The sequence below is a fragment of the Cervus canadensis genome, chromosome 18 (genome assembly GCF_019320065.1).
Source record: "Cervus canadensis isolate Bull #8, Minnesota chromosome 18, ASM1932006v1, whole genome shotgun sequence".
In the NCBI taxonomy this organism is placed as follows: domain Eukaryota; kingdom Metazoa; phylum Chordata; class Mammalia; order Artiodactyla; family Cervidae; genus Cervus; species Cervus canadensis.
The window spans coordinates 15634579-15659130 of record NC_057403.1 but is presented as its reverse complement, the minus strand read 5'-3'; the positions used below and the strand labels follow the sequence as shown (position 1 = coordinate 15659130).

Here is a 24552-nt window from a genome sequence, read left to right as displayed (position 1 = left end):
AAATATATTAATTGGCTACTTGTCTGGTTCTATTTAAGGTCAGGCGGTGCCAGCTAGGAAACTTGGCTTTCCTGGTTTCTTTCAGGTAAGTAAACTTAAGCCTGGGTCTGTAGAGGGCACAGGAAAAGACTGTTAGGAGAAGGCATTAGAGGGCACAGTAATTCTGGCGATAATGTTTTGTTTTTTGTTTTTTTTGAGAATACTAGAATGGTTTAGGGATTAGGGACTGTGATGGGGAGCCTGAGGTGGAAGAAGAGCATCTTCTAGGTGTGCTCACGGCCTTGTAGACTGAGAATGTTTCATTGGGAGGGTGGGGCCTCAGAGCGCCTATTAAAAGCAGAGCAAAGCTTGCCAGCTGACATTGTCTGAGAAATTGCTGTCAGGCTCTGGAGGGCTTGGTTGGCTTCCTGTGGTGTCTTTGGTGTCCTAGGGTGAAAAGAAAAGGGAGAGACTGCTGTTAACATTTTTAGAATTTAATTTTAATGAGAGCTTTTAAAATGTTAAAAGTAAGACTCATCTAGTGGAAAAATTAAAATAAAAGCTTATTTATTTTATATAGAATAGTTTGTTCTCCATACCTTTTTGTATGTAAACATAATAGTTGACTTAAAAAAAATGAGCTTGTACTATACATATTGTTCTTTGCAACCCTGCCAGGCTTCCCTGTCCATGGGATTCTCCAGGCAAGAATACTGGAGTGGGTTGCCATGCCCTCCGCCAGGGGATCTTCCTGAACCAGGGATCGAACCCACATCTCTTATCTCCTGCATTGGCAGGCAGGCTCTACTTTTGGAGCCACCGGGGAAGCCCGTTTTGCTCTGTGCCTTTAACCAATCTTATTACACTATAGAAATATCCATAAATCCATATATCTATAGAAATCCATAAAACTTATGTGTATAGTTTGGGACTTCCCTTGTGGTCCAGTGGATAAAAATCCTCCTTGCAAGGCAGGGGACTCAGTCTGATCCCTGCTTGGGGAACTAAGACCCCCACATGTTGCAGAGCAACTCAACCCATGCTGCAACTACTGAAGCCCGCCTGCTCTGGAGCCCTTGTGCCACAACTAGAGAGTCCATTTGCCAAAATGAAAGTTCCCACATGACACAATGAAGATCCTGTGTGCTGCAACTAAGACCTGATGCAGCCAAGTAAATAAATAAAAAATAAATAAATATTAAAAAAAGACCTAGGTGTCTGCCTTTTAGTGGCTGCTTTACTTCAAACTAAGCCATTTTTCCTGTTTCAGTCTTGCCTGTGAGTAAAATAAGGCTGAGAATGGGGTCCAGGAACCTCTTGGAAGGCAGCCCTGGGTTGTTGGGGAAAAGTGTAAGGGAGAGGGGGCCAGCCAGACCTTCAGCCTGGACCCTGGACCCTGGAGGAGTCTGGCTCTTACATGAGACTCAAGAAGACATGAGTGGTGGGCTAGGGAGAGGGCAGGGGGTGAGGGCAGCTCCGGTAATATCTGCTCTGCTCTCAGAGGGATTCAAGAGAGCAAGTGGGGATATCGATGGTGCACTCTTGTCAATATTTTGTTACTGACTTTTGCACTCACATTTTTGGCCTCCTTCTTGGAGCCACCTCCCAGAAGCCTGGCATTGGTCCCTTTGGCCTCTGGCAACCCCTGTAGGAAGGAAACTGGTCACTTCCAGGCACTGGAAAGGGAAGGCGCCAAGAGACTTGGTCCCTTATCACTGTGCCTCTGGGTCAGTGCAGCTCCATTGTGCTTCCTTTTCACTCAGGGATCTAGGGTACTTCAAGAGAGGAGTATTTCATATGTATCTTATTTATTTAAGCCATACCGTGTGGCTTGTAGGATCTTAGTCCCCCAATCTGGGGTTGAACCCAGGTCCTTGGCAGTGAAAGTGCAGAATCCTAGCCCCTGGACTGCCAGGAAATTCTCTATTTTAGTTTTTAAATTGTATGGTTCATTTACAAAATGTTGTATTAATTTCTGGCCTACAGCAGATACAGCTTTATACATACACACGCAAATATATTCTTTTTTGTATTCTTTTCCATTATGATGTATTGCAGGATATTGAATCTAACAGGTCCCTGTGCTATACTGTACGACATTTTTGTTTGTCTATTTTATATATAATGGTTTATATCTTCTAATCCCCAACTCCTAATTTATCCCTCCCCCACCCCCTTTTCACTTTGGTAACCGTAAGTTTGCTTTCTATGTCTGTGAGCCTGTTTTTGTTTTGTAAATAAGTTCACTTGTGTCATTGGATTCCACATATAAGTGATATCATGGTATTTGTCTTTCTCTTTCTGACTTACTTCACTTAGTAAATGACAATCTGTAAGTCTATCCATGTTGCTGCAAATGGCATTATTTCATTCTTTTTAATAGCTGAATAATATTCCTTTGTATATACATATGACATCTTCTTTATCCATTCATCTGTGGAAGTCATTTAGGTTGCTTCCATGTCCTGGCTATTGTAAATAGCACATATATCTTTTTAAATTATAGTTTTGTCCAGATATATGCCCAGGAGTGGGATTGCTAGATCATATGGCAACTCTATTTTTAGTTTTTTGAAGAACCTCCATACTGTTTTCCATTATGGCTGTACCAGTTAACATTCCCACCAACAGTGTAGGAGGGTTCCATTTTCTCCACATCCAAGAGAGGAATATTTTATTTTATTTATTTATTTTTGAGAGGAATATATATATATATTTTTTTGGCTGGGCTGGGCAGCATGTGGGATCTTAGTTCCCTGACCATGGATTGAACCCTGGGCCCTTGCATTGGAAGTGCAGAGTCTTAACCACCAGACTGCCAGGGAAGTCCCCTGAGAGGAATAAATGGATAAGGAATTCAAGTTTAAAATCTGACTTAGAGAAAAGCTTACCTAGAAGTAGGTGGAGAAAGAATGATTTCTGGATGGAAAAGGAGGTGTTAATCAAGACCTTACATTCTCCCCCTATTAAGATTCCCTCCTACATACATTAAAATCCTGAAGACTTAAGGAATGAGAGCAAGGAGTAGATTATTCCATTAACCAGTCAGGAACTTCTCCTGACCTCCATGTTTTGTTGTATTTAAATCCATAGTCCCAGTTCAACTGTTAGAAGCTGGTATTTACCTTTGTAACAAATTCATTCCTCTTTTTGTCTCTATTCAAGTCTGTCTTATCACCTGATGCTCTCTTATGCCCATCTTGTAAGACCTAAAATATTTTTTATGACAACCAAGGTGATGTTTTATAGGTATTCTGGAGCTGCAGTTGGGTCCAGATGATGCTTCCTCTGTACAGAAGTTGTTCATATTTCCTGCCAGACTGAATGGACGTAAATTTGAGCAAACCCTGGGAAATAGTGAAGGACAGGGAAGCCTGGCATGCCACAGTCCATGGGGTTGTAAAGAGTTGGACTCCACTTCGCAACTAAACAACTATCATTGTACAATTACACTTATAGTTTGTTGTTTGAAATGTGTTATGTATTGAATTCTGTCCCCCTAAAATTCACTGAAGCCACAACCCGTAATAACTCAGAAAGTCTGTATTGGAGGATAGGGCCTTTTAAGGAGATGATTAAGTTAAAATGAGACCCTTACGGTGGGCTCTATTCCAATCTGACTGGAGTTCTTGTAAGGAGAAGAGATTTGGGCACACAAAGAGACACCAGGCATGTTCATGCACAGAGGAATGAACAGTGAGGAAACAGCAAGGAGATGGCTATCTGTAAGCCAAGGAGAGCGTCCTTGGAAGAAACCAAAGTTGCTGACACTTTGATCTTGAGCTTTCCAGTCTTCAGAATTGTGAGGAAATAAGTTGTTTTAAGCCTCACAGTCTGTGGTATTTTGTTATGGGCAAGTCTAGCAAACTAAAAATCTTTCTCCCTCACTAGATGCTGAACCAGTGATTCAGTAGTGACTCAGCTACATGGCTGCTGACGCACGGTAGGCGCGTGGTAAATGTTTGATAAGCAGATGGACACGTTGTCCAGAGAGGGCCCTTAGAGTAGCCCCTGCTTCAATCCAGCTCTCCTGTTTCCCAGACTCATGCCCTTTCTGCCACACAGATGGAGGGTGTTACACCATTTCTCCAAGTGCTGGTTTCCAAGTGTTTTCACGTGCTGTTTTCAGTGGTGTTAATTTCAACAGGCATGGCCCCTGCCATCTAAACTTTTCTAATATTTTACTCTTGCCTGACCTCTACTTCTGGTTCCAGAGACAAGCTGCAGAATATTAGAGTCAGAGGTTATCTTGAAGATCATGAGTGGAACCCTTTCACTGAGGAGTTTTTCTTTTTCATTTTTAATGCAACATAACTATATTAGAGAAAATTTGTAAAGTTCAAGTAAAAATCTTTACTCTTGCCAACTGTTGGAATTTTAGTGTGCATATGATTTTTTAAATATAGTGATAGCCACACTCTGTGAACATTTTCCTTTTTATTCACTCTGTAAGCTTGTTCCTATGTTGTCTTAACAACATTGATAACAGACTTTTTAAAATAAAAAATTCTTTTTTCATTTGACTTCACTGGTTGGTCTTAGTTTCAGCACAGTGGGATCTTTGATCTTCGTTGTGGCATGTGGGATATTTCTTTAGTTACAAACTCTTAGTTGCAGCATGTGGAATCTAGTTCTCTGACCAGGGATGGAATCCCGGCCCTCTGCATTGGGATTGCGGAGTGTTAGCCACTGAACCACCAGGGAAGTCCCCCAAACAGACATTTTGAATGACTACATAACACTCGCAAGTATATGCACTTCAGATTACCTAATTGCTCTCTCATTGCTGAATATTTAGATTGTTTTATTTTTAGATATTGATAAATTTCTTTGTGACTGTTTTCCACATGTTGGATTTCTGTCTTAGGGAACACAAGTGGAATTACTGTGTCCAAAGTTAAGAACAGTTTTATTTTTCTAGATATCTTTACCAAGTTGCTTTTTAAAAAGTTATGTTAAGTTAACTAAACCACTGTCTCTTTTATTTTCAGGTGAGGAAACTGAGACCCTGAGAGAGCAAATGAAATGCCCAAGTTGATAAAGGTAATGGTGACTCATCTGGTGCTAAAATCTAGATCCAAGGCTCTTAGTCTGTTGTTTTTTTCTGCAGCCCTGTATGACCCTAATTTCATGGTATAACTGAAAATGAACCTGTTACTATAGTATTATGTCCCCCAAAGTTCAGATGTTTTTGGACCACCTTAATTTTTGCTACAGCTTAGACCACCTCTACTGTTATTTATTTCATGTTAAACTTTTTTCTTTAAATAAATTTAATTTACATAACATCTTCATTCTATGCAATATTTTCTGTGAGATTCCAGGTTTGATACATGCTTAGATCTTTTTCTAAGTTGCATTAAAAATAAGCATATGACTATTAAAGTAGAAGCTTATTTATGTTTTACCTAAAATCAGTTTTGGAAGATATTGATATGATGGAATAAGCATGGACCTTGTATCCAGACATTCCTGAGGTCAACTGCTTGCTCTGTCAGTTAGCTATATGGTCTTGGAGAAGTCACTTAGCTTCTTTGATTATCGATTCTATGGTTTGTAGAGTGTCTATCAGTATCCACCTTGCAGTGATGTTAGGAATAAAGAAGCTTCTGTGGGCCCAGTGCCCAAGTAGATGTTCAGTACACTGTGGTTATTATAGTGGGTATTATTGCAGACTTCCAGTTATTTCCCAAAAGGAGTGTCTATACTGGCTTATTGTTCTTGCTAACTTGTATGTGTAAAGAACTTGCTTCCACTTGTTAGGTTTTGCAGTAGATCTGTTATTACTTTTACCTCTCATATCCTCTGCTTATTAGCATTGTGATTTTGGACAAGTTTGCTTAACTTTTCTGTGATCTATTCACATAATTTCTAAAACCAGGCTTAAAAAGTACATTGGTTTGTGTATGCACACATCTGTCCACCAGAGGGCCTAGACCTCATAAGAGCCCTAGTGCGTGCATGCTCAGTCATGTCTTGACTCTTTGCAATCCCATGGACTGTAGCCTGCCAGGCTCCTCTGTCCAGGAGATTTCCCAGGCAAGAATACTGGAGTGGGTTGCCATTTTCTTCTCCAGAAGATCTTTGTGACCCAGTGATAGAACCCATGTCTCTTGCATTGGCAGATTCTTTACCATCTGAGCCACCAGGGAAGCCAATAGCCCTGGTAGCCATGGGCAATACCTAGTGCCCAAGATTTGTGAATATCATCCTCCCATGAAAGGAACCAGGGCTCTGTGGAGAAATGGCTGACTCCAGGGCTGCAGAAGGGAAGTACAAGATGACTCTGGAACATCTTGAGGTGTTACTAAAAGGTGTGGGGTCCGGCTACTTGCCGCTCAAAAGGCCAATAAACAGGCCAGGTTGGTAGAAAGGAAAGTTTGCTCTATTTCAGATGCTGGCAACTGAGGGGGAGGGTGGCAGACATCTGTCCAAAGGCTGACTCCCCACCACCCACCCTGGGAACCAGTGGGATAAGAGGTTTTATAGACAGAAGGTGGGGGGTACTACATATAGAAAGAGCACAGTCATTTCTGACAGTCATCTTCAAATTGGTCATCAGTGGTCTAACCAGCATCATCTTGGTTGTTTTAGGTACAGTTAATCTTCAGTTTCAGGGTCGGTTTGTTCCCATTTCTTTGAGGCTAGTTCTCGGAATCGTGGCAGCTCATGTCATGGTCTGGTCATCATGTAATTAACTTCTCCACCTGATGTTTTGCTGTCTGTAAGACAGCTCACAGGATATGGCCCAGAATATTATCTATAGCCCTTGAGAAAGAACTAAAGTTCCTTGACTATGCTTTTTTTTTTCTTGACTATGCTTAATGACTACATTATTATTATTTGGTCTCCTTTGACTGTTTTCCTTTGTCTCTACACTTCCCACTTCTTTAATTAAACCTATTCTTTAACTAAAGTTTTCCACATACAAAAGACAGGCAGAGGACATGGTGGGGGGTGGGAGGCAAGGACCATAGAGTCCTGCTCCATTTCAGTGTGAGAAAGTCAGGAACTGCTGAAGAAATGATATCTCCCGAAAGACACTGAAGCCACCTGGATGGGGCTCAGTGGTCAGCTTTGGGACAATAGGAGCAACGTTGTATATAAAGGATGGTAATGGATTATAATCCACAAATACCCCTGAGTCTTTACTTATATAAGTACATAATTTAATACCTAAATAAATGGGAGAGAAGCAATAGCTCTCTCTCTCTCTTTTGTATTCAACTCATGGTTTTAAAGCAATGACTTTTGAAAAGATCATAACCTAAGGGGCTGCCTACTACATCACTGATTACACATCACTTCCTCCAGGATGTGGAGACACTGGATAAATAGATGCTGTGAAGGGACATTTGGTGCAGGAACAGCTCTTCCTCATAGGGGAATGTTAATTAACAAACATAGAAGGAATAATGGAAACAAAATCACTGATTTGCTAAAACCGGAGTAATACCTGTTGTAGGCAAGAATCATCCATGGATTTTAAAAATTAATGGGCATAAGTATGACGAGAAGAAACCGGTTATTTGGGCAGTCTCAAACTATCTCTCCACAGGATACTTATTAACTCTAGTGAGAAACAGTACCTTTATGGACACCACCTTAACCAGGCTCAAACTCAGCATCCCCCGAGGTATTATCCTCAGTTATCCTGGGCCTTCTGATGTGCTGCACTGAGAAGGCAAGCATCCTTTCTGTGGTGTCAGTGCCCAACATGCATAATCTGAACGTAGTCATGAGGAAACGTCACATAAGCCCACATGGAGGCATATTCTACAAAATAACTAACGGACAGTACTCTTCAAAGGTGTCAAGGTCTTGAAAGGTAAGGGAGCCTGAGAAAGTGCCCTAGACAGGAGGACACCAGGAGAGATGATAACTTTCTTCACTGTGGGATCCTGGGTTGGATTCTGACCAGGAAAGGGACATCAGTGGATGATTAGCAAATTCTGAAAACGTGTCCATTAGCTAATAGTATTGTATCACTGCTAATTTTCCAGTTTCCATAATTGTATTATGGTTATGTGTGGTGTTATTTGAAAACAACTGGGTGGAGTTTGGATCTATTGGAACTCTGATCATTTTTACAACTTATTTTTTTTTTTAAGTTTGAAAAGTGAAAAGATAAAAATAAAAAAGTACACTAGACTTCTGTAAGGACACAATGAGTTAATATGTGTAAAGTGCTTAGGAGAAGCCTGCCACAAAGATTAACACATGGAAGCTACTATTATATGTAATATTATAATTAATAGGTAATCTTACAAAGAATTATTCTATTATTATAAGTCATTTATTTCCTGACATTGTCATCGCATCTCAGCTATTTCTTTTTTCCCCTCTTCCCTGGGAAAAGCATATTAAGCATGAATGTGGTTATTTTGGGGCTTCCCTGGTGGCGCAGCGGTAAAGAATCTGCCTGCAATGCAGGAGCGTCAGGTGGCAAGGGTTTGATCCTGGGTCGGGAAGATCCCCTGGAGGAATGCATGGCTACCCACTCTAGTATTCTTGCCTGGAGAATTCCATGGACAGAGGAGCCTGGTAGGCTACAGTCAGTGGCGTCACAAAGAGTCGGTCATGACTGAAGGGACTTAACACACGCGCATGCACGTGGTTACTTTAAGAGATAAAGCAAGATCAGATTTTATTTGGAGTATTTCTGAGCAGGAATACTGTGTACTGTTATTTCTTCTTGCCAGACTTGGTCCAGCACTGCAAACCACCCGTGTCTGAGAAACAGTTGAGGCACCGCCGCCAACCCCGGTTTCCTGTGGTTTATAATTGCGCCACCTGGCGGCTCAGTGTTGTTCAGTCTGTCAGTCACATCCGACTCCTTGAGACCCCATGGACTGCAGCTCGCCAGGTTTCCATGTCCTTTGCCGTCTGGAGTTTGCTCAAACTCATGTTCATTGAGTTGGTGATGCCATCCAACCATCTCATCCTCTGTCGTCCCCTTCTCCTGCCTTCAATCTTTTCTAGCATCAGGGTCTTTTGCAATGAACCGGCTCTTCTCAGATTGCCAAAGTATTGGAGCTTCAGCTTCAGCATCAGCCCTTCCAGTGAACACTCAGGGTTGGTTTCCTTTAGGATTGACTGGTTTGGACTGCAAGGACTCGGGGCGGCTCAGTGAGCTTTCCCCAACTCGTTGTTCTTGTGCCTCAGTAGCTACTTTACTCAAGTCGCAAAGTCGTACAGGACTAAGTGACTAACACTTTTCTCAGTTTTACCGAACCCTTAGTAAGTTCACATTATTGAGTGTTTACCCGTCGCAATAGTTGTATAAGCTAAGTGGTATTTTATTCATTTTAAGATGCTAAAACCGAGGCTTAAAAATGTTAAGCATCCAGACTTCCTTGGTGGTCCACTGGTTAAGAATCCGCCTGCCAATGCAGGGGATACTGGTTTGATCCCTGGTCGTGAAAGACCATGCCACGGAGCAGCTAAGCCCGTGAGCCACAGCTGCTGAGCCCACGTGCCCTAGAGCCCCTGCTCTGCAACAAGAGAAGCCACCATGATGAGAAGCCCACGCACTGCAACTGGAGAGTAGCCCCCACTCCCGGCAATAAGAGAAAGCCCACGAGCAGCAATGAAGACTCAGTGCAGTCAAAGATAAATGAACTAACTAAATAAAAAATTTAAAAATGTTAAGCATTTTGTCTAGGGTTGCAAGGTAAGTGATGGAGCAGGGTAAGTGATGGAGCCAGGAATTGGATCACGGTGCCCCTGAATTCAAGCCTGAGTCTGAAGGTCCAGGTGAGTCTAAACGTGTCATCGTGTTTGAGAATTATTGGTAGAGAGCAGTGGCTCCAATGGGGAGTGAGTCCCCCTTCCAGGGAACATTTGGCCGTATCTGGAGATATTTTTGGCTGTATTAACTGGAGGGTGGGCAGGGAGAGGCTGCTAATTGGCTTCTAGAGGGTAGAGGCCACTCAGATGTTGCTAAACATGTTACAAAGCACCGAACAGTGCACCCCGCCACCTGACAACTGAGAATTATTAAGTTCTAATGTCAGCAGAGCTGCTATGAAACCAGGGTGTCCAGTCTCCTGAAAGTGAAAGTGTTAGTTGATCAATAGTGTTAGACTCTTGCGACCCTACGGACTGTAGCCCACCAGGATTCTCTGTCCATGGGATTTCCCAGGCAAGAATACTGGAGTGGGTTACCATTCTGTTCTCCAGGGGATCTTCCTGATCAAGGGATCGAATGCAGGTCTCTCACGTTGGAAGCAGATTCTTTGCTGTCTGAGCCACCAAAGTCTTGTAAAGAGAGGCCAGTCTCCTAAGAGCAAAATTTTGAACTTAGAAACCTGAGGATTTATTCTTCCACTTAGACGTATTTACCTAGCACCTTGCCGGGTCATGGGAGGGACATGGAAACAAGATACCAGGTGGTGCCAGGGGCGAGGTTACAGCTCAGAAGGGCAGGGGTTGGGGTAGGAGACACACCAACACTCAACCCAAGGTGGAACGTGGACCGTGCAGAGAGAGTCCAGTCGGGGCCCAGCTTGTGCAGGGAGGGGAGGGCTCACGTCTGCCTCTGGGACACATCAGGGCGGCTGTGGGAGCAGAACTGAGCTGGTGGGAGGATGCAAGAGCATCTGGGGAGCAGCCGAGGTTCCGAGATCCTGGCTGAGAGGAACACGGGCCCTTGTTAGTGTGGGGGTGCGGGGGGATGGTCGGGAAAGGTGGCCATGACTGGAGCTTGGAGTCCAGGCTGAGGTCTCCAGCCTGGGGGCTTGTCACAGCGGTGGAAAAGACTTCCCTCCCAGAATGCTGGTCTAGGGCCACCCCCGCCGGGCCATGGGGCCCAGCGGCTTCCAGAGAACTCTATAAGGGAGAAGATTCTGGAAACGGGTGCAGGAGGGTAGACTCCTGATTTTAGAGCCCACTCGATGCTGAGTGTGTAACAAAGCTATTTCACCTCAAAGTAGCACTTGGGAAGATGGTCACTTAGAATGGGAGCACAGGTGGGGTGGGGGTCCCTTCTACACAGTTGTTCTGCTCAGGGCTGGGCCACTCCAGCTGTAGGGAACAGTGAGGCCGATTTGGAGCTCCTAACCCAGGATCTGCTTCCTAAAGGTGAGCTGTTCAAACAGGGCCGGTGTGGTCACAGCTTCAAACACAGGTTCTACCTGGTGGTGTGATTTTTCACCTTATCATGAAAAAGCATTAAGAATTGTTGGGGCATGTCTAGTGTACTAGGAAGAATATAATCGAGGATGACTGGCTGTCTGGACGCACACTTGCCTTCAACACCCTCTCTGCACAATCTCCAGGCCCAGCCTCCTGGACACTCAATACCCCCAAACAGGGACTGCGGGAGAGGTAAGGTCCTCTCCCGCCAGCTACCCTTGCAGACACTCCGTACACATGGGCACCTTTAACTTCACGACACTCAGGATTTACGTTTAGTTCATTCCTTTTTGTAAATGAAGAAACAGGCACCCAGACAGGCTAACTCACCACTAATCCCCGTAGCCTGCAGGGGCTACATTTTACCACGTGTGCGGTCATGCTCTTTCCTGTTTTGCCACGTTTCTCCCCCCTTTTTATCTTTCATAGAAAGTGGACTTTTTTTTTTTTTACCTGTGTGTGAGCTGCTGGAGACTGCGGACATCAGCATTAGTGGCAGCAACAGGAGGAGGGAGGAGATTAGAACCTTCATTTCACCTGTCGATGCTGCTCCGTGGCGACTCTTCAGCAGCTCCCAGTGAGAGGGTCCCCACTTCTCCCGGCGGCTCAGGCCGTGCGTGGGACGTGGCTGGGGGAGTGGGGTGGGGTCTGCACTTTACTCCCAGACCAGTGTTTCCACTAAAGGGCGGGAAGGGCCGAGTGGCACTGGCCTTGTTAGGTAACAGGTCGGATCATGTGTTTTAAGGGAATCTGGGAGGCAAAAATGGCCAAACAAAAGAATGAAGCCTTCCTAGGAACACGAGAGGGTGACTGGTAACCTGGCAGCCATGCTCATCCCCTCCCTCCTCCCTCCCGCCTCTCCACCCTGCAATGAGCTATGATTTCTTCTTTTGGCTTGTTTGAATTTCCTTATACATTTGAGTGACGTTTTCTAGCTTAGTGTCTGGCAGGAAAAGTGAGGGCTAAGGGCTGACAAAGAGGATGGCACGGCCTGTCTCCCCTCTGCCTTCCCCACTCCCAGCCTCGGGACAGTATCAGATGTTGCCGTGTCCCCACTGTGGAGAGCGTCCTCCAAGTCTGTGGCCGCATAAGGAGGGAAGCAGAGAGGATGGAGGAGAGGCTCTTCTCTCTTGCCCAGAACCCTGCCCTGGGGCACTGGGTCTAAGCAGGCCTCCTTGTTGTTGGTCAGGCAGTGGCTGTGGCCTCTTGGTTCCTGCCTAAAGCAGAGGGACCTGGGTTGGTGGAAGACCCTCAAGGCTGGTCCAAGGGGGTTTGAGAAGCAAGAGCCACAGCAGGGACTGTGTTTGCCCAGGCTGCTGGGGCTCTTGGCATGAGATCCTGTTTGGAATCAGTCTCAGATGAAAGAAGGAGGTGATACTGAGGCTGGGACCTGGGACCCTTTGCTGCAGTGCTTGCACCTGGATACACCTTTCTTTGAGCAACAAAATACAAAGAAACTGAAGTGAAAAGTGAAAGTGTTAGTTGCTCAGTCATGTTTGACTCTTTGAGACCCCATGGACTATAGTCCACTAGGCTCCTCTGTCTATGAAATTCTCCAGGCAAGAATACTGGAATGGGTTGCCATGTCCTCCTCCAGGGGATCTTAACCAACCCAGGGATGGAACCCAGGTCTCCTGCATTGCAGGCGGATTGTTTTTTTTTTTTTTCATTTATTTTTATTAGTTGGAGGCTAATTACTTTACATTATTGTAGTGGTTTTTGCCATACATTGACATGAATCAGCCATGAATTTACATGTGTTCCCCATCCTGAACCCCCCTCCCACCTCCCTCCCCATCCCATCCCTCTGGGTCTTCCCAGTGCACCAGCCCCGAGCACTTGTCTCATGCATGCAACCTGGGCTGGCGATCTGTTTCACAGTTGATAATATATATGTTTCAATGCTATTCTCTCAGATCCATCCCACCCTTGCCTTCTCCCATAGAGTCCAAAAGTCTGTTCTGTACATCTGTGTCTCTTTTTCTGTTTTGCATATAGGGTTATCGTTACCATCTTTCTAAATTCCATATATATGCGTTAGTATACTGTATTGGTGTTTATCTTTCTGGCTTACTTCACTCTGTATAATGGGCTCCAGTTTCATCCATCTCATTAGAACTGGTTCAAATGTATTCTTTTTAATGGCTGAGTAATATTCCATTGTGTATATGTACCATAGCTTTCTTATCCATTCATCTGCTGATGGGCATCTAGGTTGCTTCCATGTCCTGGCTATTATAAACAGTGCTGCGATGAACACTGGGGTGCACGTGTCTCTTTCAGATCTGGTTTCCTCAGTGTGTATGCCCAGAGTGGGATTGCTGGGTCATATGGCAGTTCTATTTCCAGTTTTTTTAAGGAATCTCCACACTGTTCTCAATAGTGGCTGTACTAGTTTGCATTCCCACCAACAGTGTAAGAGGGTTCCCTTTTCTCCACACCCTCTCCAGCATTTATTGCTTGTAGACTTTTGGATAGCAGCCATCCTGACTGGCGTGTAATGGTACCTCATTGTGGTTTGATTTGCATTTCTCTGATAATGAGTGATGTTGAGCATCTTTTCATGTGTTTGTTAGCCATCTGTATGTCTTCTTTGGAGAAATGTCTGTTTAGATATTTGGCCCATTTTTTGATTGGGTCATTTATTTTTCTGGAATTGAGCTGCAGGAGTTGCTTGTATATTTTTGAGATTAATCCTTTGTCTGTTGCTTCATTTGCTATTATTTTCTCCCATTCTGAAGGCTGTCTTTTCACCTTGCTTATAGTTTCTTTTGTTGTGCAGAAGCTTTTAAGTTTCATTAGGTCCCATTTGTTTATTTTTACTTTTATTTCCAATATTCTGGGAGGTGGGTCATAGAGGATCTTGCTGTGATTTATGTCGGAGAGTGTTTTTGCAGGCCGGTTCTTTACCATCTGAGCCACCAGGGAAGCCCCAAAGAAACTATATGGGATGAAAAAATAACTGTGTGCATGTGAAGTTGGGGCAAATTCTGGACAAAAGATATGACGAGACCAAAAAACCCAACTGCTGTTTTTGAAGACCCTGGAACTTAAACAGGGTACTGTGAATACCCCCTGCACACAATACTGCGTAAAAGGTGGGCAAACCACTTCAGCCATCCCTCGGGCTGGACCCCTGGACACACCTCTACCCTCACCTCATATAAGAAACCAGCTCACCCATCTCAGGCAGTGAGCAAGCAAGGGAACCTGTTGTTTGCTCCCTGCTGCTGTAGCAGGGGTCCCGATAAAACCTTGCCTGAGTTTCTTGTCTAGCCTCTGCTCAATTTCCATTGATTAAGGAGGCCAAGAACCCTGGTCGGTAACAATACTACTTGGAACAAACACCGAGGGTGCAGAACGTCAGCACTTGCTAACCCTGACTACCGAGGACTCGATGGGAAACCAAATAAAGCACCCCCTCAGGCTCCACGTGTGTGTGTGACCTTTTATCAGAAAAATGTTTTACTGGTAATGGACTGCACCCTCAGATGCTTTTTAACATAGCAGGCCTAGGTAGATAAAGGCTTACAAAAATATCATTCAACTCAAGAGACATTTGGAGAGTACCCACAAAGTGCCAGGCCCTACATAAGTTCAGGAACATAAAAATGAACAATTAATGGCCCTGCCACAGAAATCCCCACCCAGTTAGCTCCATGCTCCTTCTCCGCCCTGCCCTCCATCAATACAAATCCTACCCCACCCTCCAGACCCAGCCCAAGTTCCACTGAGTCCAGAATCCCTTGAGCTACTCAGTCCACAGTGAATTGCTACCACTGCTGAAATTTGATTACACTCTGTTTTATGGTGTGTGTCATCTTCCTGGTTAGACTTGAGCTTCCTGAGGACAGAGACCATTGTTAGAATTTCCCAGGGGGGAGACACATCAGACCAAACTCAGACCAAGTCTTCGACTCAAGCCTTCAACTTGAGGGCAATCTCCAGTGTGTAGTACAGTGCCTGCCACCTACAGATGCTTTATAAACTTTGTAGCAAAGTCTACAATCAACTCTCCAACATGTTCATAGGCAGAAATAATCTGAAATTGAGAGGTTAAGGGTGAATAAACAAAAACCAAGCCTGGCCTGTTCCCTCCTCTTGCCTGAAACAAAGTCAGTTTAGTTCAGTTCAGTCGCTCAGTCGTGTCCGACTCTTTGCGACCCCATGAATCACAGCATGCCAGGCCTCCCTGTCCATCACAAACTCCTGGAGTTTACTCAAACTCATGTCCATCGAGTTGGTGATGCCATCCAGCCATCTCATCCTCTGTCATCCCCTTCTCCTCCTGCCCCCAATCCCTCCCAGCATCAGGGTCTTTTCCAGTGAGTCAACTCTTCACATGAGGTGGCCAAAGTAGTGGAGTTTCAGCTTCAGCATCAGTCCTTCCAATGAACACCCAGGACTGATCTCCTTTAGGATGGACTGGTTGGATCTCCTTGCAGTCCAAGGGACTCTCAAGAGTCTTCTCCAACATCACAGTTCAAAAGCATCAATTTTTCGGCACTCAGCTTTCTTCACAGCCCAACTCTCACATCCGCACATGACCACTGGAAAAACCATAGCCTTGACTAGATGGACCTTTGTTGGCAAAGTAATGTCTCTGCTTTTTAATATGCTATCTAGGTTGGTCATAACTTTCCTTCCAAGCAGTAAGCGTCTTTTAATTTCATGGCTACAGTCACCATCTGCAGTGATTTTGGAGTCCCCCCCAAAAAAGTCGGACACTGGTTCCCGTTTCCCCGTCTATTTGCCATGAAGTGATGGGACCAGATGCTATGATCTTAGTTTTCTGAATGTTAAACTTTAAGCCAACTTTTTCACTCTCCTCTTTCACTTTCATCAAGAGGTTTTTTAGTTCCTCTTTACTTCCTGCCATAAGGGTGGTGTCATCTGCATATCTGAGGTTATTGATATTTCTCCCGGCAATCTTGATTCCAGCTTGTGCTTCATCCAGCCCAGCATTTCTCATGATGTACTCTGCACATAAGTTAAATAAGCAGGGTGACAATATACAGCCTTGACGTACTCCTTTTCCTATTTGGAACCAATCTGTTGTTCCATGTCCAGTTCTAACTGTTGCTTCCTGACCTGCACACGGGTTTCTCAAGAGGCAGATCAGATGGTCTGGTATGCCCATCTCTTTTAGAATTTTCCACAGTTTATTGTGACTGGAGTTTATCCTGCCTAGAGTTTATCCTGCCTGGAGGAACAGGGAGGACTTCCTTGTTAACCTTCCCCTCAGCTCCACAAATATCACCCAGCCCTTAAATCCTGTCCTTTCCTCTGTCTTCGAGCCCATTTCCTAAAGTCTCTGGAATGAGTCATGTTTATTAAGTGCAGATGTTTAGGGCAAGAAGAGCCAGCCCTCCCAGCTCTTTTCTTGGTGAGAGGTAATATGAAGGGCATTTACAGGTTTTTGCCACAAGGTGGCAGCACCGCCAAAGTGCTGTTTTCCCCCCTGATTCTACCCAGAATACATCAAGTCCAAGTCTGAGATGAAGTTAGGGTTAGGAAAAAGGCACAAGTGAAGTGAACTAGGTAAGCTTTTTTTTCTTTTTTTCCTGTGAGAAATGATAGCGTTGAGGGGAGTCTCAAACCCACTGCATTTGAGAAGTGGCAGACACTTTAGAGAAGTAACTCAAATTTTAATGTGCTAACAAATCTACCAAGTAGCTTTTTCAAATACAAATCTGATTCTTCTGGTGGGCCCTGAGATTCTGCATTTTTAATATGCTTTTGAATAATGCTGTTGCTGATGATTATTGGATCACACTCTGAACGCCAAAGCACTGATGCTTTCAAATTGTGGTGCTGGAGAAGACTCTTTAGAGCCCCTTAGCAAGGAGATCAAACCAATCAATCTTAAGGGAAATCAACCCTGAATACTCATTGGAAGGACTGATGCTGAATCTGAAGCTCTAATAGTTTGGCCTCTGAAGCAAACAGCTGACTCACTGGAGAAGACCCTGATACTGGGAAAGATTGAAGGCAGAAGGAGAAGAGGGTGGCAGAGGATGAGATGATTGGATTGCATCACCGATTCAGTGAATTTGGGTGAACTCTGGGAGATGGTGAGGGACAGGGAGGCCAAGCGTGCTGCAGTCCATGGGGTTGCAGAGATGGTCACAACTTAGTGACTGGACAACAACTGAATAGCAAAGCCCTAGAGGTTATTTAGGTTAGTTCTCCCTTCCCCTGATTTATGGATGATGAGAGATTGATGTCTGGAGAGAGAAGATTTCTCACCTGATGTAGTGGTGACTTCAGCACTTAGCTTTCTATATCTCAACCCAAGCTTCTCACTCTTAGTTCACTTCTTGCTCCACTATATTGTGTGGCCCCCTTTACTGTTGTGGTTGCATCTCTGTAGCCTAGCACTGCCATTTTTACCACCATCTGATTTAGTGTTTGCTGGAGGCGTCCCCTTGGTTACTCGCTTATTCAAACCCTACAGTGGTTCTTCTGTAACTACCAGATCAAGCTCAAATGTCTGTCTCATTTTCATGGCTGTATAAGATGTGGTCCTGTTACTGAAAGATGGGGTCTGGCTGCTTGCTGCTTGAAAGTCCATAAACAGGCCAGGTTAGTGGAAAGGAAAGTTCCAAATGTGTGCAACTGGGGTAGGGGGCAGTCTGTCTAGAGGTTGACTCCCTCCCTGACAATCAGGGGGCAAGAGATTTTATAGACAGAGGGAGGAGGCTGCATGCAGAAACAGCACAGTCAGCTCTGGCAGTCATCTTGAAATTGGTCATCGGTGGTCTGACCAGCGTTGTCTTGGTTGTTCTAGGGACAGTTCATCTTTAGTTCCAGGGTCAATTTGTTTCCCTTTCTTTGAGGCTAGTTCTCGCAGTTGTGGCAACTTATGTTGTGGGTACGGTCTGGTCATCATGTGGTTAACTTCTCCACTTGTCTATCAGACAGGTGTCTTATAAGACAGCTCACAGGGGGAGGGGGGATCAGCCATGTAAATCCATGGCTGATTCATGTCAATGTATGGCAAAAACCACTACAATATTGTAAAGTAATTAGCCTCCAACTAATAAAAATAAATGGGAAAAAAAAACACAAAAACAAAATAAAGAGATTAAAAAAAGCAGAAAAAAAAAAAAAAGACAGCTCACAGGGTATGGCTCAGAATATTATCTATAGCTCTTGAAAAGGAGCTCCTTTATTCCAAAGGTCCTTGACTCTGCTTAATGAGTACATTGCTATTATTTGGTCTCCTTTGACTGTGTTCCTTTTTCTCTGCACTTTCTCATTTCTCTGATTAAACTTATTCATTGGCTAAAGTTTTTCCACAGACAAAAGGCAGGAAGAGGACATGGTGGGGGCAAGAATTGTAGAGTTTTGCTCTGTTTCAGTCCCACTCTTGCAAACTTACTTAAATTCCTTGTTTCTTAACCCTATCTTCGCTCTGTAGCCACCCCTGTTCCTTCCTGTTCCCTAAATATACAGTGTTCAGTCCTCTCTCAGTGGTATTGCTATGAGCTTGGGGTTAGATCTGCATGCGTGTGTGCTAAGCTGCTTTAGTCGTGTCCGACTCTGTGCAACCCCATGGACTGCAGCCTGCCAAGCTCCTCTGTCCATGGGATTTCCCAGGCAAGAATACTGGAGTGGGTTGCTGTTCCCTCTCACAGGGGATCTTCCCGACCCAGGGATCTTCCCGACCCAGGGATCAAACCCACGTCTCTTATGTCTCCTGCATTGGCAGGCAGGCTCTTTCCCGATAGTACCACCTGAGAAGCCCTGGAGTTAGATGTACCTGCTTTCTAATTTCAGATCCACCAATGACCTTGGCAAGTTACTTCACCTTTCTGAGTGTCAGCATCCTCCTCTGAAATAACCCCATACAGTGATTGAGTAAAGAGAAATAACACATGCAAACCCGCTCTTATTTCTGAAATCCTTTTTAAAACTTGTGCCCACAGTGGTGCCTGATGCTTGGTTCTCTGTGTTTATGTCTCTCTTTGTCTCTATTTCCCTAAGACTTAACCTGTCAAAGGTGTGCCTCTTTTGTGAAACCTTCCCCAGCCATTTTTTACCTAGTTGATCCCATGCTTCTATAAGTTATTTCTATTAACATTTTATTATTTGTCAGTCCTTTCTGTGAGACACCATGGAGAGGCTTCAGGGGTAACTGGCTATGTAACTGAGGGATAATGAAATTCTTGTTTTGGTATTCCCTGAGTTTTAAAATACTTCCTGCCTCTTCTATTGTCACTTATTCCCTAGCATAGGTTCCTCCTACACCAGCAGCACCAGACCTAGTATAGTTTTTTTTCTTTTTTTTACTGCATATAATTTTACTTATTTAGTTTTGGGTGTGAGGAATCTTCGTTGCTGTGCTGGCTTTTCTCCTGTTGGGGAGAGTAGGGGCTGCTCTCTAATGGCGATACGTGGTCTTTTCATTGCTGTGACTTCTCTTGTGGAGCATGGGATCTAGGGCGCATGGGCTACAGTAGTAGTGATTCCCAGGCTCTAGAGGGCAGGCCCAGCAGTTGTGGCACGTGGGCTTGGTTGCCCTGGGGCATGTGGGATCTTCTCGGATCATGGATCTAACCCGTATCTCCCGCACTGGCAGGCAGATTCTTTACCACTGAGCCACCAGGGAAGCCCAGACCTGGTAATTTTCGAACTCTTTAGGGGTAATTCTTGTCAGGCACCTTCTAGCCTCTGCATTTTGGATAAACTGGTGTTCCCCTTTGTGTGTTATGAAATGGCCCCTCCAAGGAAGCAATTGATGAAATGTCTTTCTGGAAACACTGATAACAATAAAGAAGTTGAGCACAGAATCATTGCTTCAACAACCCAGTGGCAAGAGATGTGTACACTTTCCTATTTCATGAAATTTATAGCAAGGTCCTTACTCTTGTTTCAGAAGAAACTAAGGACAAAAGACCAGGTGGGGAGGGCCAAGGTCATTTAAGGGAGATCATGTACCTCTGACCTAGATTCTCTGAATTGTTCATTTGACTGTACGCAAAAGTGTTCATCTTTGCATGTGTGGTCATATATTGATATCCCATGATCCATAATTCCCTCCCTCAGTGGCACTTAGGAGCTTGCATCAGGCTCACAACTGTATAATTATATGGTGTGTTCTTTCACCGTAGCAAAGGTTTCTTTGAAATCTGGAGAGAAAATAGACCGGGAAGACCAGACACTTTCGCTAGCATCCTGCCTTCTCTTTTATTGGACAGCAGTCTACTCACCCATCGCTTTCTCAATCAGGGGATTTTTTTTGGCCTTTCCTTTCCCCTACCATGGGTTCGTGCCAAAGTCCAGATATGTTTATCTGTGCCTGGAACCAGCTGTTCTTTTAAAAAGAGAAGCCCAGGAAATCATTTCCTCGCTGATTTCCAGAATTCTAATTTTCTTATCTCAGCTGGTGATTTCTGACCCTGGATGCTAGTTTGAGTCACCCGCAGGACACCCAAAGCTAGCAGTGCCTGTATCTTATTCCCAGAGAGGCTTTTTTTTGACTGGTCTGTGGTGTGGCCCCAGCCTCGGTAGTTTAAAAAAGCTTCCAAGCAAAATAGTGGTCATTTCAGAGTGGAGGAACCTTAGCCAAGCGTTCAAAGTTAACATCACCAGTAATGAGACATTGATATCGTGGACCCAGCATGACAAGCTGAGAAAGCCTAGTGTTGCTTCTGTGGTATTCTTGCCAAAATTGCATAACCTAAGTAATCATGAAGAAATGTTAGATGATCTCAAACTGAGGGTCATTCTGCAAAATAACTGGCTAATACTCTTAAAAATGTGCAAGCCAAACCTATTTGCAGGGCAGTAATAGAGACTCAGACAAAGAGAACAGACTTGTGGGCACACCGGGGGAAGGAGAGGGTGGGATGAATTGAGAGAGGAGCATTGAAACACGTACTATGTTAAACAGCTAGTGGGAAGTTACTGTATAACACTGGAAGCTCAGCCTGGTGCTCTGTGACAGCCTTGAGCCGGGGATGGAGTGGGATGTGGGAGGGAGGTTTAAGAGGGAGGAGACACATGTATACTTACGGCTGATTCACCTTGTTGTGTGACAGAAATCAATACAACATTGTAAAACAATTATCCTGCAATTAAAAAAAGAAGGTGATGGTCAGGAAGGAATTCTCAGGAACTGGTCCAGATTAAAGGGGACAAAGGAGATAAGACAACTAAATATCATATGGGATCCTAGATTATATCCTAATTCAGAAAAAGGGCATTAGTGGCAAAGTCAGTGAAATTTGGATAAACTCTGTAGATTTGTTAATGGATTGTATCAACAATAATTTATTGATTTTGATCTTCTCTGTGGTTTTGCCTATCACATTGATATTTGGGGAAGTTGAGTGAAGGGTCTGTGGGCACTCTGACTATTTTGAAATGTTTTTGAATGCCTAAAATTATGTTAAAATGGAAAGTTAAGAAAATAGAAGCACAATAAGAAAGCTTCCAGATAAGTAATGAGTTACCAGAGTTGAGTATCACTTTCCTAAGTCATCTTGCCCAATACTGTCAGAGTAATCTTGCTGAAAATTCTTTTTGTCGTGTTTATGACTTTCACAAGTTTTCAGTGACTCCTATCATCTGTAGCAGGAAGTTCAAATTTTTTAAAAACTTTTTACTTTATATTGGAGTGTAGCCAATTATCAGTGTGATAGTTTCAGGTGAACATCAAAGGGGCTCAGCCATCCATCTGCATGTATCCATTGTCCCCCAAACCCCACTCCCATCCAGGCTGCCATACAACATTGAGCAGAGGTTCCTTGCGCTATTACAGTAGGTAAGCTGTCATTCAAAATTCCCAAGGCATGACCCTACTCTGCTCCCTTGGTCTATGTAGTAAGATCTGAAGCCATATTTTACATTCCTATGTCTGCATTTATTCAAATTCTTTTCCTTCTTCCTATAATACCCTTCCCTTCATGCTCAGGCTCCTGAATTATTTTTTCTATCCTACCCATTCCAGATCCTGTCCTTTCACTGAAGTCTTTTATGAGTATTCCTATTAGAAGCAGTCATCTTTCCTGTCTTTGAATTCTGGTAAGTAGGATGGCATGGAGTGAAAATATGATCTTTAGATTCAGAAATATGTGATTCTGAATCCCGGTTTTACCTTTCACCAGTGCTTGAATAAGGGACAAATTAATTGATCTTGTTGGAGTGGTGGTTTCTCATCTGCCAAATAGGGATGGTAGTACCTACATCAAAGGGTCACTGTAGGCATTAGATGAGATGCAGACCTAAAGATCCCAGCACATAGGAGGTACCTTCCTCCTCTTATCTGTAGCTCAGTTGTCCCCACAGGGATGGTGGGTGGTACAAAGGTTCTTGTCAAAATTTCCTTCAGAGTCTGTAAAAGATGTCTGTGTCTAGTCATTAAGATGACAGGCACACTTGAACTGAACTGAGTGCATGGGTCTTCAAGGATTTCAACTGAGACTTTTTTTTCCCCCCTAGAAGTTAACTCAGTAAATAAGTGACCTGTAGATAGAGGAATGTAACCCAGTTGGGTAGAGGTGGGTAGAGAATGGATTAGAAACATTGGGAGGAATCTGTGATGCCTCCCATGCCCATCTTTGCTCTCATCAGGACAGCACTAAGGACGTTGACTCTTTAGTAAGACTCCTTGAACCGTGAGTCAAGCAAAGCGAACTTCAGCAGTCCATTCCTTGCCCGAGTAATGGGTACACAGGTGTCGGGTTCCCTGTGAGTTGAGTGCTTTCTCCCTTTCTGCTCCCTCCACCCACACAGCTGTGTTGGGTGCATTGGTTTGGCCCCAGGTGCCAAGCCCCTTGAGTTTGAGCAAATTCCAAGAGATGGTGAAGGACAGAGAAGCCTGATGCCCTGCAGCCCATGGAGTTGCAAAGAGTTGGACACAACTTAGCGACTAAACAACAGCAAGAACCCAAGCCCCCCTAGTATTGGTCTAAGATGTCAAAAAGCCAGGAGTACGGGAGACTGAGGAGGAAGTCAGAGGCCAACAGTCATGGAAAGAGTTGGGTGGGGCTGCCATTGCGGAAAGGCCACAAGCTGGGTGTGTTTTATGACCATTTCTGCATTTGGAATCTCCTCCAGGTCCCCTGGAGAAGGAAATGGCAACCCACCCCAGTATTCTTACCTGGAGAATCCCCATGGACAGAGGAGCCTGGCGGGCTACAGTCCGTGGGGTCGCAGAGAGTCGGATACGCCTGAGCAGCAGCAGCCGCCCTGTCGTGATCTTCCTGGGGACTCTATCTTCTTTTGCCTTCTCATTACACTTTCTTTCCCTTGTGCACCCCTTCTATGGCTAGAGAATGGCTCTGCCAGCGTTGCAGGAAGGGGGGCCCCTTTCAGGGCTCGAGAGTGGGCTCTTGTCTAACACGCAGAAATGAATTGTCCGAGGAGACACTCATGCTGATACAGCAAGAGCCTTTATTGGGAAGGGGCGCCCAGGTGGAGAACAGCAGGGTAAGGAAACTCAGGAGGATTTTTTGCCCCGTGGCTTGAGTTTCATGGCAGTGGGTTTAGTTTACAGGTTGTCTCTGGCTAATCATCTTGCTTGACCCATTGTCTGACTCGGGCCTTCCTGGAAAGTTTACTATGGGCTCATCACGGACCAGAATCTGTGGGTAACGCCTCAGATATCTCACCTGCTCTTTTCTGTCATTTCCTAATGCAGAGAGAGTCCCTTGTGTTACACGTGAGGAGGACGAGGCTGAGGGAGGTGAAGGGATGGGTCCAGGGTCATCTAGCCCTAATGGCACGGCCTGTGTATTTCACCCGGAAGCTCATGCTCCTGCCTCTGCACCAGAAGCAAAGTGAAGGAGGAGGAAGGCCAAACAAGGGGTGGGTGTGGGTAGCGTTCAGGCAGATCCTGATCCTCCCCCACATCTACCTTCTAACCCCTGGAGCCTGTGGATGTCCCGTTACTTGGGATGAAGGACTTTGCAGGTGTGATGATGAAGTTCAGGGTCTTGAGATGGTAAGAGTCTTTGGGATCATCCAGGTGGGTCCGACGTCATCACCGGTGTCCTCATAAGTGACAGAGGGAGGCAGGAGAGTCAAGGTCAGCGTGAGAGACTCCACCATCCATCGCTGGGTTGGTGGATGCAGGGGGCTGAGCACCAAGGAGTGTGAGTGTCTCTGGAGCCTGAATCAGGAGAGGGAGCGGATTCACTCCTTGGATCTCCAGAAAGAACACCATCTGCCAACACCTTGATGTGAGCCCAGTGACATTGTGTTGGACTTCTAACCTCCAGAACTCTACAAACAGGGGCAAAGTATATTGTCATTGGGAATTCCCTGGCAATCCGGTGGTTAAGGCTCTGTGTTCCCGTGCAGGGGACACGGGTTCAATCCCTGGCCTAGAAAGTAAGACCCCACATATCACGTGGTGTTGCTCACCACCCCCACAAAAAAGCATGCTATCTTTGCATTCCAGGAGATTACAGTTTGCCACCCAGAAAA

General features: G+C 44.7%; 1 protein-coding gene across 1 annotated transcript; it reads right to left on the bottom strand.

Annotated features, from left to right (window-relative positions):
* Positions 1-202: 202 nt before the first annotated feature.
* CXCL17 (C-X-C motif chemokine ligand 17) lies at positions 203-11781 on the bottom strand. Its single transcript, XM_043437116.1, is given in 3 exon segments — positions 203-426; positions 1544-1624; positions 11569-11781. Coding segments are annotated over 3 exon segments (384 nt in total). The 5' UTR covers positions 11648-11781.
* Positions 11782-24552: the final 12771 nt, after the last annotated feature.